The 17568-nt window shown below is 40.3% G+C and overlaps 1 protein-coding gene across 4 annotated transcripts in view; it reads right to left on the minus strand.

Moving 5' to 3' along the window:
* The window catches only part of ZDHHC2 (zinc finger DHHC-type palmitoyltransferase 2), a 479179-nt gene that overhangs the window by 230809 nt on the left and 230802 nt on the right, over nt 1–17568 (minus strand). For all 4 annotated transcript variants that reach the window (XR_008400731.1, XM_053703926.1, XM_053703923.1 and 1 more), the window contains exon 2: nt 14597–14623. Coding sequence is in view for 3 of the 4 variants with exons in the window: in XM_053703926.1 (XP_053559901.1) it covers nt 14597–14623 (27 nt within the window). In the remaining variant the exon portion in view is untranslated. The remainder of the gene's footprint in view (nt 1–14596; nt 14624–17568) is intronic.

Genomic DNA, 17568 nt, shown 5'->3' on the forward strand with positions numbered 1-17568 from the left:
ATACTCTCACTCAACCACAACCCTCATAACCTGAAACTTAGTTCATTCTCCCCTGTTACTGAGGATGAAGTTTCAGCACTTATACTGCGCTCTCACCTCACTACCTGTCCCCTTGACCCTATCCCCTCACAGCTCCTCCCCTCTCTCTCTGCTACCCTTACCCCTATACTAACACACATTTTCAACCTCTCCCTCAGCACTGGTACATTTCCCTCATCGATGAAACATGCGCTGGTCACACCTATCCTCAAAAAACCTTCCCTTGATCCTACCTCCCCATCCAACTACCGCCCAATTTCCCTCCTCCCTCTTGCTTCAAAGCTTCTCGAAAAACTAGTATATGCACGCCTATCCCATTTCCTTACATTAAACTCCCTTCTTGACCCGTTGCAATCTGGATTTCGTCCCTATCACTCCACAGAGACAGCTATTGTTAAGGTCACCAACGACCTACTTACAGCTAAATCAAAAGGCCACTTCTCTCTGCCTATCCTCCTTGATCTGTCCGCAGCCTTTGACACTGTCGACCACCCTCTTCTGCTCCAAACCCTCCAATCCTTCGGCATCTGTGACACAGCCCTTTCGTGGCTCTCTTCCTATCTGTCAAACCGTACCTTCAGTGTAACCTTCTCTGGGGCCTCCTCTGCCCCGTCACCACTTTCTGTCGGAGTACCGCAAGGCTCTGTCCTCTGTCCCCTTCTCTTCTCAATCTATACGTCATCACTAGGTTCCCTAATTAAGTCCCGCCGGTATTTAGAGTCTTGGCTGGAGTGAGAGTTAGAACTCTAACGACAAAACTCCAGCTGCAGAAAAAAGTCAGGAGTTAAGAGCTTTTTGGGCTAACGCCGGTTCATAAAGCTCTTAACTACTGTGCTCTAAAGTACACTAACACCCATAAACTACCTATGTACCCCTAAACCGAAGCCCCCCCACATCGCCGCCACTCTATTAAATTTTTTTAACCCCTAATCTGCCAACCGCACACCGCCGCAACCTACATTATCCCTATGTACCCCTAATCTGCTGCCCCTAACACTGCCGACACCTACATTATATTTATTAACCCCTAATCTGCCGCCCCCAACGTCGCCAGCCACCTACATACAATTATTAACCCCTAATCTGCCGACTGGACCTCACTGCTACTATAATAAAGTTATTAACCCCAAATCCGCCTTACCCCCGCCTCAATAACCCTATAATAAATATTAATAACCCCTAATCTGCCCTCCCTAACATCGCAGACACCTAACTTCAAGTATTAACCCCTAATCTGCCGACCGGACCTCACCGCTACTCTAATAAATTTATTCAGCCCTAAAGCTAAGTCTAACCTTAACACTAACACCCCCCTAAATTAAATATAATTTTTATCTAACGAAATAAATTATTTCTTATTAAATAAATTATTCCTATTTAAAGCTAAATACTTACCTGTAAAATAAACCCTAATATAGCTACAATATAACGAATAATTATATTGTAGCTATTTTAGGATTTATATTTATTTTACAGGCAACGTTGTATTTATTTTAACCAGGTACAATAGCTATTAAATAGTTAATAACTATTTAATAGCTACCTAGTTAAAATAATTACAAAATTACCTGTAAAATAAATCCTAACCTAAGTTACAATTAAACCTAACACTACACTATCAATAAATTAATTAAATAAAATACCTACAATTATTTACAATTAAACCTAACACTACACTATCAATAAATTAATTACATAAAATACCTACAAATAAATAACTAACTAAAGTACAAAAAATAAAAAAAGAACTAAGTTACAAAAAATAAAAAAATAATTTACAAACATTAGAAAAATATTACAACAATTTTAAGCTAATTACACCTACTCTAAGCCCCCTAATAAAATAACAAAGCCCCCCAAAATAAAAAAATGCCCTACCCTATTCTAAAATAAAAATAGAAAAGCTCTTTTACCTTACCAGCCCTTAAAGGGGCCTTTTGCGGGACATGCCCCAAAGAAAACATCTCTTTTGCCTGTAAAAAAAAAACATACAATACCCCCCCCAACATTACAACCCACCACCCACATACCCCTAATCTAACCGAAACCCCCCTTAAATAAACCTAACACTAAGCCCCTGAAGATCATCCTACCTTATCTTCACCACGCCGGGTATAACCGATCAGTCCAGAGGAGGCTCCGAAATCTTCATCCAAGCCCAAGCGGGGGCTGAAGACATCCATCATCCGGCTGAAGAGGTCCATCATCGGGCTGAAGTCTTGATCCAAGCGGGCGCTGAAGAGGTCCATCATCGGGCTGAAGTCTTCAATCAAGCGGCATCTTTCTTCCGGATCCATCTTCATCCCGCCGACGCGGAACATCCATCCTGGCCGACGACTTCCCGACGAATGACGGTTCCTTTAAATGACGTCATCCAAGATGGCGTCCCTCGAATTCCGATTGGCTGATAGGATTCTATCAGCCAATCTGAATTAAGGTAGGAAAATTCTGATTGGCTGATGGAATCAGCCAATCAGATTCAAGTTCAATCCGATTGGCTGATTGGATGAGCCAATCGGATTGAACTTGAATCTGATTGGCTGATTCCATCAGCCAATCAGAATTTTCCTACCTTAATTCCGATTGGCTGATAGAATACTATCAGCCAATTGGAATTCGAGGGACGCCATCTTGGATGACGTCCCTTAAAGGAACCGTCATTCGCCGGGAAGTCGTCGGCCAGGATGGATGTTCCGCGTCGGCGGGATGAAGATGGATCCGGAAGATTGAAGATGCCGCTTGAAAGAAGACTTCAGCCCGATGATGGACCTCTTCAGCGCCCCCTTGGATCAAGACTTCAGCCCGATGATGGACCTCTTCAGCCGGATGATGGATGTCTTCAGCCCCCGCTTGGGCTTGGATGAAGATTTCGGAGACTCCTCTGGACTGATCGGTGATACCCGGCGTGGTGAAGATAAGGTAGGATGATCTTCAGGGGCTTAGTGTTAGGTTTATTTAAGGGGGTTTGGGTTAGATTAGTGGTATGTGGGTGGTGGGTTGTAATGTTGGGGTGGGGGGGTATTGTATGTTTTTTTACAGGCAAAGAGCTGTTTTCTATTTTTTGTAACTTAGTTCTGTTTTTATTTTTGGACTTTAGTTAGTTTATTTAATTGTATTTTATGTAATTAATTTATTGATAGTGTAGTGTTAGGTTTAATTGTAGATAATTGTAGGTAGTTTATTTAATTAATTTATTGATAGTGTAGTGTTAGGTTTAATTATAACTTAGGTTAGGATTTATTTTACAGGTAATTTTGTAATTATTTTAACTAGGTAGCTATTAAATAGTTATTAAACTATTTAATAGCTATTGTACCTGGTTAAAATAAATTCAAAGTTGCCTGTAAAATAAATATAAATCCTAAAATAGCTACAATATAATTATTATTTATATTGTAGCTATATTAGGGTTTATTTTACAGGTAAGTATTTAGCTTTAAATAGGAATAATTTATTTAATAAGAGTTAATTTATTTCGTTAGATAAAAATTATATTTAACTTAGGGGGGTGTTAGTGTTAGGGTTAGACTTAGCTTTAGGGGTTAATCAATTTATTAGAGTAGCAGTGAGGTCCGGTCGGCAGATTAGGGGTTAATACTATTTATTATAGGGTTATTGAGGCGGGAGTGAGGCGGTTTAGGGGTTAATACATTTATTATAGTGGCGGCGAGGTCCGGTCAGCAGATTAGGGGTTAATAATTGTAGGTAGGTGGCGGCGACGTTGGGGGCGGCAGATTAGGGGTTAATAAATATAATATAGGGGTCGGCGGTGTTAGGGGCAGCTGATTAGGGGTACATAGGTATAATGTAGGATGCGGCGGTGTACAGAGCGGCAGATTAGGGGTTAATAATAATATGCAGGGGGCGGCAGATTAGGGGTTAATAAGTGTAAGGTTAGGGGTGATTAGACTCGGGGGTTCATGTTAGGGTGTTAGGTGCAGACTTAGGAAGTGATTCCCCATAGGAAACAATGGGGCTGCATTAGGAGCTGAACGCTGCTTTTTTGCAGGTGTTAGGGGGTTTTTTTTCAGCTCAAACGGCCCCATTGTTTCCTATGGGGGAATCGTGCACGAGCACGTTTTTGGAGCTGGCCGCGTCCGTAAGCACCGCTGGTATTGAGAGTTGCAGTGGCGGTAAATATGCCTCTACGCTCCCTTTTTGGAGCCTAACGCAGCCATTCTGTGAACTCTAAATACCAGCGGTATTTAAAAGGTGCGGGGAAAAAAAGCACACGTAGCTAACGCACCCCTTCTAACGCAAAACTCTAAATCTAGCCGTAAGTTTGTTGTTGATTGAAGTTTAGACTCTAATCTCCCCATTTTAGAGATAGGAATACTTTGATAAATCCCAAAAAGACTTTCTATCTTAATTTGTTTAACTTAATTTGTTTATGGTTATACAATCCAATGTATATATGTTAATATGAAGGAAATAATACAATAGTAATTTACACAGTGATGCTTTCCATTTTCCAGGGTGTATCACTTTATTGCTGTCACATCATTGAAGTCATCAGACAGGGAGTTCAGATCAACCTTCTAAGAGAGTTCATGCAAATTTTGCCCCTCTTTTTAACTAGAAGGCTACACAACTTGAGTTGCACTTAATAGGGTCCTAGGTGGAGTATGATGTATAGTGGAAGTCCATCAAAGGAAGGACATATATGTTTGATACTGAGCAACTATGAGAGGTTCAATAAGAATACTAATAAGGATAATGATATTGGGTATTAGCAAAATGATATTGTGTTTTGTTAGATAATTTGGGAGAAGTCACTAAGCATTCATAACTGTTATTGATATTTAATACGAAAAGAGAATGTGATGAAGTATTCCCATGCTTTTATGCAAATACATAATCCACACTGCTGAGGCATGTAACCAGCCCAAATATGAATGAATCACATAGACCTGCTTGTTTTGAAAAATGTATTTACATGTAGGTAAGCAGCGATCTATATAAATGTATCAATTCAAACAATATGGTAAAGGGGCTGGGTCGGCAGCGTCATTAAGATTGTAACCTATCACAGAGACGGACATGTGGTATAAGTTTTAAGTCCGGATAGGCAGGTCATACAGCCAAGACTAAGGCCATTGGCCGAAATGTGTCAGCTGACCTGTGACGCTGCCGACACAATCCGGATGCCTGTGAAATTAGTGTGGAAGGAGGAATCGTTGTTTAACGTTTTAATATGCAAAGGAAATAAAAAAAAAAGTTGATTTTATTGAAACAGACTCCCTGGTTTTCCATTTTTACTGTGAACTTGAAACATTTGCCTGATACCGGGTGGAGTCTAAAGGAACACGGCACAGCTGGAAAAGAAGGATCTATGCACTCTATAGGAGCGAGGAAGCCGCCATTCACTGCGGTCTACCCTGAGGAGGAGAGGAGAGCAGCAGCGGACGACGGAGTCCTTGGATAATTTCTGTCTCTCTCTGTGGACCCGGGTAAGACTGTTCTCTGAATTATATTGTCTATTTTGACTGTGACTTTTACTACGGTGTAGGAGACAAAGAGTGTTTTTTGGGGTCCTCACTGGCCCTAGGTGCAACTTTATCAGCAGCAGGAATATAGCTGTGTAACTGTGTTTTTGATCCCGGTTGAAACATTAACAGCAATAGCTGTGAATATTTGAGAAAATAACTTCAGTTTTTTCGGAAGGGTAATCATTCTTTTTTGGAACTATGTCCATGGAAGCCACCATCAGACCAATTACCTCCAAACATTGGGCCACTGATGGCCATACAGCAGACTGTAGAGATAGGCAAGAGGAAAGAATCTTGGTTTTTCTGACTTCCGTCAGGAATATCTTAATTGAAAGGGAATCTATCATTGTTCCTAGAAAGACCACCCTTGTAGCCGGAACACGGGAACTCTTTCCCAAATTCACCTTCCATCCGTGAGCGAGAAGAAAAGACAACAATATCTCTGTGTGAGATTTTGCAAGTTGAAAAGATGGCGACTGAACCAGAATGTCGTCCAGATAAGGCACCACTGCAATTCCCCGAGAACGAATCACTGCCAAAAGAGCCCTTAGGACCTTTGAAAAAATTCTGGGAGCTGTGCAAGGCCAAAAGGAAGAGCCAGAAACTGAAAGTGTCAGTCCAGAAAAAATCTTAGAAATTTGTGATGATCCCTGTAAATGGGAACATGGAGATACGCATCCTTCATGTCTATGGTTGTCATGAACTGACCCTCTTGCACTAAAGGAAGAATGGAACGTATAGTCTCCATTTTGAAGGACGGCACTCTGAGAAACTTGTTGAGACATTTTAGATCTAGAATAGGCTTGAAAGTTCCCTTCTTTTTGGGAACCACAAACAGATTGGAATAGAACCCTAGACCCTGTTCTTGTACTGGAACTGGAACTATCACTCCCATATTTGGTCTGCAGATAATCTTAAGAGGTGGAACCTGCCTCTGGGAGGAACGGTCTTGAATTCTAATTTGTAACCTTGAAATACTATGTGCACGGCCCACAGATCTGGAACATCTCGTATCCATGCTTGAAAAATCTTTTACAGACACCAAACGTCACTTCCTCCTTGCACCGAAGGTAAAGAGAATGACTGGGGATTGTGGAAAGGGGAGGGATACTTAACAGCTTTGCTGTGGCGATCTTTGCCTCCTCCTGCTGGCTAGGAGTGCTATTGCCAACAGTAATTGAGGATGCCATGGACTCACCATATCTTAGGAAAGAAATACATATTTTCTTTTGTTCAAGAAACATAATTATCAGAACGGTGTTTAATAAATACAGCTATTCTGCTGGCTAGACAGATGATTCTTAGGTCATGGAAATATAAGGGCAGTCCTAGTTTTGTTGCATTTACCAAAAGCATGTATTCACAAATGATAATAGATCAGGGTGATCAGAGATTTTTTTTTTCAGATAATAGAATGAAGGCCTTTTTATTCAAATGGGGAAAAGTGATTTGAGCACTTGTACTTTTAAGTTGAGGGAATAAAGGTAATGGGAAAGCAGAAAAAATTGAGAAAAGGTGAAACAAGGTTTTTAAACAAATGTATGCCTGTTTATGGTCTGTTCTCCATATGGACTATTGATTAATATCATTGTTATGCATATACAGGATGCTATGTGCTTGAGTGAAGAGAAGTTGGGTCAATGTGAAAGTGTTAAGTTTATTATGGAAAAGATTGAAAATATCCACCCTACATTAATGGTTTTTCCTGTAGTTTTATGTTTATGAAGAAAAACTGTATTTTCTGTTCCTTCACCATTAGGTTTTGTCCTCACCCTTGTGTTCACAAATAAAAAAAAAATGAAAAAACATAATTTATGCTTACCTGATAAATGTATTTCTCTTGTGGTGTATCCAGTCCATGGATCATCCATTACTTGTGGGATATTCTCATTCCCAACAGGAAGTTGCAAGAGGACACCCACAGCAGAGCTGTCTATATACCTCCTCCCCTCACTACCATATCCAGTCATTCGACCGAAAACAAGCAGAGAAAGGAGAAACCATAGGGTGCAGTGGTGACTGTAGTTTAAAATTAAAAAATACCTGCCTTAAAATGACAGAGCAGGCCGTGGACTGGATACACCACCAGATAAATAAATTTATCAGGTAAGCATAAATTATGTTTTCTCTTGTAAGGTGTATCCAGTCCACGGATCATCCATTACTTGTGGGATACCAATACCAAAGCTAAAGTACACAGATGAAGGGAGGGACAAGGCACGTACTTAAACGGGAGGTACCACTGCCTGTAAAACCTCTCCCAAAAATAGCCTCCGAAGAAGCAAAAGTATCAAACTTGTAGAATTTTGAAAAAGTATAAAGCGAAGACCAATTCGCCGCCTTGCAAATTTGTTCAACAGAAGCCTCATTTTTAAAGGCCCATGTGGAAGCCACAGCTCTAGTAGAATGAGCTGTAATCCTTTCTGGAGGCTGCTGGCCAGCAGTCTCATAGGCAAAGCGGATTATGCTTCTTAGCCAAAAAGAAAGAGGAGTTGCCGAAGCCTTTTGACCTCTCCTCTGTCCAGAGTAGACAACAAACAAAGCAGATGTTTGACGAAAATCTTTAGTAGCTTGTAAGTAAAACTTTAAAGCACGAACCACGTCCAGATTGTGTAATAGACGCTCCTTCTTTGAAGAAGGATTAGAACACAAAGACGGAACAACAATCTCTTGATTGATATTCTTATTAGATACCACCTTAGGTAAAAACCCAGGTTTGGTACGCAGAACTACCTTATCTGCATGGAAGATCAGATAAGGAGAATCACATTGTAAGGCAGATAACTCGGAAACTCTACGAGCCGAGGAAATAGCTACCAAAAAAAGAACTTTCCAAGATAAAAGTTTGATATCTATGGAATGAAGAGGTTCAAACGGAACCCCCTGAAGAACTTTAAGAACCAAATTTAAGCTCCAAGGTGGAGCAACAGGTTTAAACACAGGCTTGATTCTAACTAAAGTCTGACAAAATGCCTGAACGTCTGGGGCATCCGCCAGACGCTTGTGCAAAAGAATAGATAGCGCAGAAATCTGTCCCTTTAAGGAACTAGCTGACAATCCTTTCTCCAATCCTTCTTGGAGAAAAGATAATATCCTGGGAATCCTGACCTTACTCCATGAGTAGCCTTTAGATTCACACCAATAAAGATATTTACCATATTTGCCATATTTTATGATAGATTTTCCTGGTGACAGGCTTCCGTGCCTGAATCAAGGTATCAATGACTGACTCGGAGAAACCACGCTTTGATAAAATCAAGCGTTCAATCTCCAGGCAGTCAGCCTCAGAGAATTAGATTTGGGTGGTTGAAAGGACCTTGAAGTAGAAGGTCCTGTCTCAGCGGCAGAGTCCCTGGTGGAAAGGATGACATGTCCACCAGATCTGCATACCACAAAATCACTGATGCTCTCTCCTGCTTGACTTTGGCAATCAGACGAGGGAGCAGAGCAAACGGTGGAAACACATAAGCCAGGTTGAAGGACCAAGGCGCTGCTAGAGCATCTATCAGCGTTGCCTTGGGGTCCCTGGACCTGGATCCATAACAAGGAAGCTTGGCGTTCTGGCGAGACGCCATGAAATCCAGTTCTGGTTCGCCCCAACGAAGAACCAATTGTGCAAACACCTCCGGATGGAGTTCCCACTCCCCCGGATGAAAAGTCTGACGACTTAGAAAATCCGCCTCCCAGTTCTCTACACCTGGGATATGGATAGCTGATAGGTGGCAAGAGTGAATCTCTGCCCAGCGAATTATCTTTGAGACTTCTAACATCGCTAGGGAACTCCTTGTCCCCCCTTAATGGTTGATGTAAGCCACAGTCGTGATGTTGTCCGACTGAAATCTGATGAACCTCATTGTCGCTAGATGAGGCCAAGACTGAAGAGCATTGAATATCGCTCTTAGTTCCAGAATGTTTATTGGAAGGAGTGACTCCTCCTGAGTCCACAATCCCTGAGCCTTCAGGGAGTTCCAGACTGCACCCCAACCTAGAAGGCTGGCATCTGTCGTTACAATTGTCCAATCTGGCCTGCGAAAGGTCATACCTTTGGACAGATGGGCCCGAGATAGCCACCAGAGAAGAGAATCCCTAGTCTCTTGGTCCAAATTCAGTAAAGGGGACAAATCTGTGTAATCCCCATTCCACTGACTGAGCATGCATAGTTGCAGCGGTCTGAGATGTAGGCGTGCAAACGGCACTATGTCCATTGCAGCTACCATTAAGCAGATTACTTCCATGCACAGAGCCACCGAAGGGCGAGGAATGGAATAAAGAACACGGCAGGAATTTAGAAGTTTTGATAACCTGGACTCCGTCAGGTAAATTTTCATTTCTACAGAATCTATTAGAGTCCCTAGGAAGGAAACTCTTTTTACGGGGGATAGAGAACTCTTTTTCTCGTTCACCTTCCACCCATGCGACCTCAGAAATGCCAACACTATGTCCGTATGAGACTTGGCAATTTGGAAGTTTGACGCCTGAATCAGGATGTTGTCTAAATAAGGGGCCACTGCTATGCCCCGTGGCCTTAGGACCGCCAGAAGCGAACCCAGAACCTTCGTAAAAATTCTTGGGGCTGTAGCTAACCCAAAGGGAAGAGCTACAAACTGGTAGTGCCTGTCTAGGAAGGCAAACCTGAGAAACCGATGATGATCTTTGTGTATAATAAGCTAACAGAGCATTGTACCCACTTGCAAATGGATGATTAACCCCTTAGTTCAAAAACCGGATCAAAAAAACGATATAGACTTTTTTAACAGTCACACCAAACTGCCACAGCCTTACTGTGGGCCTACCTTCCCCAACAAACGATTTTGGAAGCCTAAAAGCCCTTTAGAGATGTCCTGTAGCATTCAGGGAACTCCTGGATGTCTCAGTCTGTAATAGTTAATGCACAAAAAAGCACTAAACTAGGCCCCTCCCACTCATAGTAACACAGTGGAAAGCCTCAGGGAACTGTTTCTAGGCAAATTTAAGCCAGCCATGTGGAAAAAAACTAGGCCCCAATAAAGTTTTATCACCAAAGTATATATAAAAACGTTTAAACATGTCGTCAGCAAACGTTTTATATTGTAAATATAAAAGAGTTTTACCGCAGAAAGTAAGCATGATACCAGTCGCTATTAAATCACTGTATTCAGGCTTACCTTACATAAATTTGGTATCAGCAGCATTTTCTAGCCTTCATTTCATCTTCTAGAAAAATATTAACTGCACATACCTCATAGCAGGATAACCTGCACGCCATTACCCCGCTGAAGTTATCTCTCTCTTCAGACATGTGTGAGAACAGCAATGGATCTTAGTTACAACCTGCTAAGATCATAGAAATCCCAGGCAGATTCTTCTTTTTTCCTGCCTGGAACAAAATAGCACAACTCCGGTACTATTTAAAAATAATAAACTCTTGATTGAAGCAAAATAACAGCTACATTTCACCACTTATCTCTTACTACCTCCATGCTTGTTGAAAGTTGCAAGAGAATGACTGGATATGGTAGTGAGGGGAGGAGCTATATAGACAGCTCTGCTGTGGGTGTACTCTTGCAACTTCCTGTTGGGAAAGAGAATATCCCACAAGTAATGGATGATCCGTGGAGTGGATACACCTTACAAGAGAAAAAATATATAATAATTTTGGAGTAGACTGATTTTCAATGTACTTCTATTAACAAATGTACTTTGTTCTTTTGGCATCCTTTGTTGAAAAGCAAAACTAAATAGAATCAGGAGATAGTTAATGATTGGCGGCTACACACATTGCTTCTTGTGATTGGCTCACCAGATTACTTTAACTATTTGTTTAACCTCTGACACATTACAGCATTTTCCTTTGCACTTTTAAGTCTATTTAACCTGTTATTTTATTGTTCATATGTTTGCTTATGAAATTAAACTATTTTTCACAATTATAAATAGCAAGAAGAGTTTTAATATACTGTATATGAAATACAGTTGTGCTCATAAGTTTACATACCCTGGCAAAATGTATGATTTCTTGGCCATTTTTCAGAGAATATGATTGATAACACAAAAACGCTTCTTTCACTCTTGGTTAGTGTTTTACTAAAGCCATTTATTATAAATCAACTGTGTTTACTCTTTTAAAATCATAATGACAACAGAAACTACCCAAATGACCGTGATCAAAAGTTTGCATACCCTGGTGATTTTGGCCTGATAACATGCACACAAGTTGACACAAAGGGGTTTGAATGGCTAACAAAGGTAACCATCCTCACCTGTGATCTGTTTGCTTGTACTTAGTGTGTGTGTATAAAAGGTCAATGATTTTTTGGACTCCGGACAGACCCTTTCATCTTTCATCCAGTGCTGCACTGATGTTTCTGGATTCTGAGTCATGGGGAAAGCAACAGAATTGTCAAAGGATCTGTGGGAAAAGGTAGTTGAACTGTATAAAATAGGAAAGGGATATAAAAAGATATCCAAGGAATTGAGAATGCCAATCAGCAGTGTTCAAACTCTATTCAAGAAGTGGAAAATGAGGGGTTCTGTTGAAACCAAACCACGGTCAGGTAGACCAACTAAAATTTTAGCCACAACTGCCAGGAAAAGTGTTCGGGATGCAAAGAAATACAGGACTCTCTGAAAACATGTGGTGTGGCTGTTTCAAGATGCACAATAAGGAGGCACTTGAAGAAAGATGGACTGCATGGTCGAGTCGCCAGAAGAAAGCAATTACTACGCAAATGCCACAAAGTATCCCGCTTACAATACGCCAAACAGCACAGAGACAAGCCTCACACCTTCTGGCACAAAGTCATTTGGAGTGATGAGACCAAAATTTAGCTTTTTGGCCACAATCATAAACGCTACATTTGGAGAGGAGTTAACAAGGCCTATGGTGAAAGGTACACCATTCCTACTGTGAAACACGGAGGTGGATCGCTGATGTTTTGGGAATGTGTGAGCTATAAAGGCACAGGAAATTTGGTCAGAATTGATGGCAAGATGAATACAGTATGTTATCAAAAAATACTGGAGGAAAATTTGCATTCTTCAGCCCAGAAGCTGCGCATGGGACGTACTTGGATATTTCAACATGAAAATTATTATTATTATTATTATCAGGTATTTGTAGAGCGCCAACAGGTTTTGCAGTGCTAATTTGATCCTAAACACAAGGCCAAGTCGAATTGTCATCGGCTACAGCAGAATAAAGTGAAGGTTCTGGAGTGGCCATCTCAGTCTCCTGACCTCAATATCATTGAGCCACTCTGGGGAGATCTCAAACATGCAGTTCATGCTAGACAGCCCAAGAATTTACAGGAACTGGAGGCTTTTTGCCAGGAAGAATGGGCATCTTTACCATCTGAGAAGATAAAGAACCTCATCCAAAAATACCACAAAAGACTTCAAGCTGTCATTGATGTTATAGGGGGCAATACACAGTATTAAGAACTGCAGTATGTAAACTTTTGATCAGGGTCATTTGGGTAGTTTGTGTTGTCATTATGATTTAAAAAGAGTAAACACAGTTTTTGTGTTATCATTCATATTCTCTGAAAAATGGCCAAGAAATAATAAATTCTGCCAGGGTATGTAAACTTATGAGCACAACTGTATATATTGTATATGAAATATACATTGCAAGACATTGAGCAATGTGTTAAAATAAGCAGATGGTAAACAAAATAAAATTAATAAGAGACAAAGAGAACTATATATGGGTTACCTCTTACCCTTTAAAACAATTTCAGTTTATCATCTAGAGTCTGTTGTATTACACTAAATTAGGATCTTTTGCAATCATGAGTCAAGAAACAGATTTAATAAAATTGTAAGGTCATCTAACAGCATACAACAACAAAATATATTTTTTTTCTGATTCAGATAGATAATTCAATTTTAAACAACTTTCCAGTTTACTTCTATTATTTAATTTGCTTCCTTCTTTTGTTATCCTTTGCTGAAAGGTTTATCTAGGTACGCTCAAGAGCCGTAAAGAACCTAGGTTCTATCTATCTGTCTGTCTCTCTCTCCTCCCTCTCTCTCTCTCTGTATCTATCTATCTATCTATCTATCTATCTATCTATCTATCTATCTATCATCTAACTATCTATCTATCTCTCCTCCCTCTCTCTCTCTGTATCTATCTATCTGTCTATCTGTCTATCTCTCCTCCCTCTCTCTCTCTGTATCTATCTATCTATCTATCTATCTATCTATCTATCTATCTGTCTCTCCTCCCTCTCTCTCTCTGTATCTATCTGTCTATCTCTCCTCCCTCTCTCTCTCTGTATCTATCTCTATCTGTCTCTCTCCCTCTCTCTCTCTGTATCTATCTGTCTATCTCTCCTCCCTCTCTCTCTCTGTATCTATCTATCTATCTATCTATCTCTCCTCCCTCTCTCTCTCTGTATCTATCTATCTATCTATCTATCTATCTATCTATCTATCTATCTATCTGTCTATCTCTCCTCCCTCTCTCTCTCTGTATCTATCTATCTATCTATCAGTCTGTCTGTCTATCTGTCTATCTCTCCTCCCTCTCTCTCTCTGTATCTATCTATCTATCTCTCCTCCCCCTCTCTCTCTCTGTGTCTATCTATCTATCTATCTATCTATCTATCTATCTATCTATCTGTCTGTCTGTCTATCTCTCCTCCCCCCTCTCTCTCTCTCTCTGTCTATCTATTTGTTTATCTATGTATCTCTCTCTCTATGGGGCCCATTTATCAAGCTCCGGAAGGAGCTTGAGGGCCCGTGTTTCTGGCAAGCCTGCAGGCTCGTTAGAAACACCAGTTTTGAAGCAGCAGTCTAAAGACCGCTGCTCCATAACCTGTCCGCCTGCTCTGAGCAGGCGGACAGACATCGCCGCCATTGACAACCCCCAGGTGGCAGCCGATTGGCCGCGAATCTTTAGGGGGCGGCATTGCACCAGCAGCTCACAAGAGCTGCTGGTGCAATGCTGAATACAGAGAGCGTATTGCTCTCCGCATTCAGCGAGGTCTGTCGGACCTGATCCGCACTGTCGGATCAGGTCCGACAGACTTTGGTAAATAGGCCCCTATGTCTATATATCAGGCTGAAGAAAAAATGTAACTCACCTTTCTCACCAACATTGTCCATGGACACTGCAAAAGGAGAAACAAAAGAAAAAAAACTATTATTTGTTTTTATTTTTACTCAAACGTTATTTTCACTTTAAGAAAAATAGAGTGATCAACATTTTATACCAATAAATCCATCCAAATGTTTTATACAATAAATTTAAATATTGTTTAACATCCAGTTGTATAATTTCTCAGCACATTAAAACAACCGACAACCATTATGTCATCTAAAATATGTTATTGTGACTTTATTTTAAAAATCAGCTTTATTTCTTCTACAAATACACAAATATAACTATATTTTAAAGGGACAGTCAACACTCGAGATAACATTATCCGATATTTAAAAATAAAAAACGAAGATCCACCCACACCGTACCCCTTTTGTCTTACCTACTTGCTTCTCCTAGTAATCATCATCGATAACTTCTATAATATGATGTAAATATGGCAGCCTAACTCCCCCCACCGTTACGTAGCTACCTTCTTCTTCAAATGATCAGCCAATCAGAATCCAATCCTTGGTCAGAAATTGCAAGCGCGTGCAATTTCTGACCGAGGATTGGATTCTGATTTAACCCTACAATGTTAACACACTATCAGCTAGATTACGAGTTGTGCGTTAGGGTAAAAAAGCAGCGTTAAGAGGTCCTAACGCTGCTTTTTTATGCCCGCTGGTATTACGAGTCTTGAATGTTTAGGGTCACCGCACACTTTTGTGGCCTTACCGCAAAACGACTTACGTAAACTTTGTAAAGTCTTTTTTCTATGAGACTTCCATAGCGCACTATTACGAGTCTGTCCTGGGAGGCCAAAATGTGAGCAGTACACCCTACCCCGTCAAGAGTCCTAACACATTTAAAAGTCAGTAGTTAAGAGTTTTATGGTACAACGCCGTAACATAAAACGCATAACTAAAGTGCTAAAAAGTAAACTAACACCCATAAACTACCTATTAACCACTAAACCGAGGCCCTCCAGCATCGCAAGCACTATAATAAAATGATTAACCCTAATCTGGCGCTCCGGACATAGCCGCACCTATAATAAAAATTAACCCCTAAACCGCCGCACTCCCACCTCGCAAACATTAGTTAAATATTATTAACCCCTAATCTGCCGTCCCTAGCATCGCCGCCACCTATCTACATTTATTAACCCATAATCTGCCGCCCCCAATGTCGCCACCACTATACTAAATGTATTAACCTCTAAACCTAACCCTAACCCCCCCTAACTTAAATATAATTACAATAAATCTAAATAAAAATTAATATTATTACCTAAATAATTCCTATTTAAAACTAAATACTTACCTATAAAATAAACCCTAAGCTAGCTACAATATAACTAATAGTTACATTGTATCTAGCTTAGGGTTTATTTTTATTGTACAGGCAAGTTTGTATTTATTTTAACTAGCTAGAATAGTTACTAAATAGTTATTAACTATTTAATAACTACCTAGCTAAAATAAATACAAAAGTACCTGTAAAATAAAACCTAACTTAAGTTACAATAACACCTAACCTAAACCTACAATTAAATAAAAAGGATGAAAGAGCCAGGAGTAAACTGGCCAGAGAGGCTACCAAGAGGCCCACAGCAACTCTGAAGCAGTTACAGGAATTTATGACAAAGTGTAGTCAATGTGTGCATGTGACAACAATATCACAAATTCTCCTCAAGGCAGGCCACATGCAGGCACGACTGAGCATTGCCATAACACACCTAGGAGTTTCTGAGGCCACATGGAAAAAGGTGTTATGGTCAGATGAGACGAAAATTGAATTATTTGGCCTCAACACCAAACGATATGTCTAGAGGAAATCCAAAACACCATACCTACAGTAAAGCATGGAGGTGGTACTATCCTGTTATGGGGTTGTTTCTCTGCAGCAGGCAATCTGCTGCCCTCTGCAATGAAGTTGCCAATGGGAAGGTTTACCTTCCAACATGACAATGACCCAAAGCACACAGCAAACATGACCACACAGTGGTTGAAGGAGAAAAAGGTGAATGCCCTTGCATGGCCTAGTCAGTGCCCAGACTTAAACCCAATTGAATATCTGTGGCATGACTTGAAGACTGCAGTCCACAAATGATCACCATCAAATGTAACGGAACTGGAGCAGTTCTGCAAAGAAGAGTGGACAAATATTGCACAGTCTAGATGTGCAAAGTTAGTAGAGACATATCCCAACACACTAAAGGCTGTAATTAAAGCAAAAGGTGGTCCAACAAAATACTGACACAAGGGGGTGATCCTTTTTCCAATTCAGTGATTCTGTTTTTGAATTGTCTTTATTTTTGTCTGATGTTATATCTATCACTTGGATATTATAAGTTGCACTGAGTAAATACAACTGGATAAACAAAAACTGTGTCTGTCTTTATTTCAGGCTGCAAATCAACAAAATTTTATTATTTTCAAGGGGGGTGATTCTTTTCAATACCCACTGTACTCTTTCCCTGACATATAAACTACTTCTACAAGCCTCCATTACTTCTAAACCCACTTACGTTAATTCTTGGCACAAAGAACGACCTCGCACATTCACCAAAAAACAATGGCAACAAATGTTTTATCATGCTGCCAAATCCTCTGTCTCATCAAGTATTCTTGAGACTAATTGCAAATTATTAATGTTATCTGAATCCATAACGTTTAAAGCATTTATTCCCCAGGGCTCCTGACCTTTGTTGGAGGAGTTGAGGTGAGACAAGTACCTTGTATCACATTTGGTGGACATGACCAATCATAACAAATTTCTGGAACGACTTGGTCAATTTGATCAACGTGATTTTAAATAGTCAATATGACTTTTCACACTTTATAACAAAGCTTCCACCACGACTCCCATGCAAATAAAAAGTAAATTATTTAGGATTTTATCAAAATAGCGCTAAGCAATTAATACCGCGACATTGGAAAAAATCAGTTCCTCCCTCTCGTACTGGATGGA

Source organism: Bombina bombina, chromosome 2 (assembly GCF_027579735.1).
Source record: "Bombina bombina isolate aBomBom1 chromosome 2, aBomBom1.pri, whole genome shotgun sequence".
NCBI classification, from domain to species: Eukaryota; Metazoa; Chordata; class Amphibia; order Anura; family Bombinatoridae; genus Bombina; species Bombina bombina.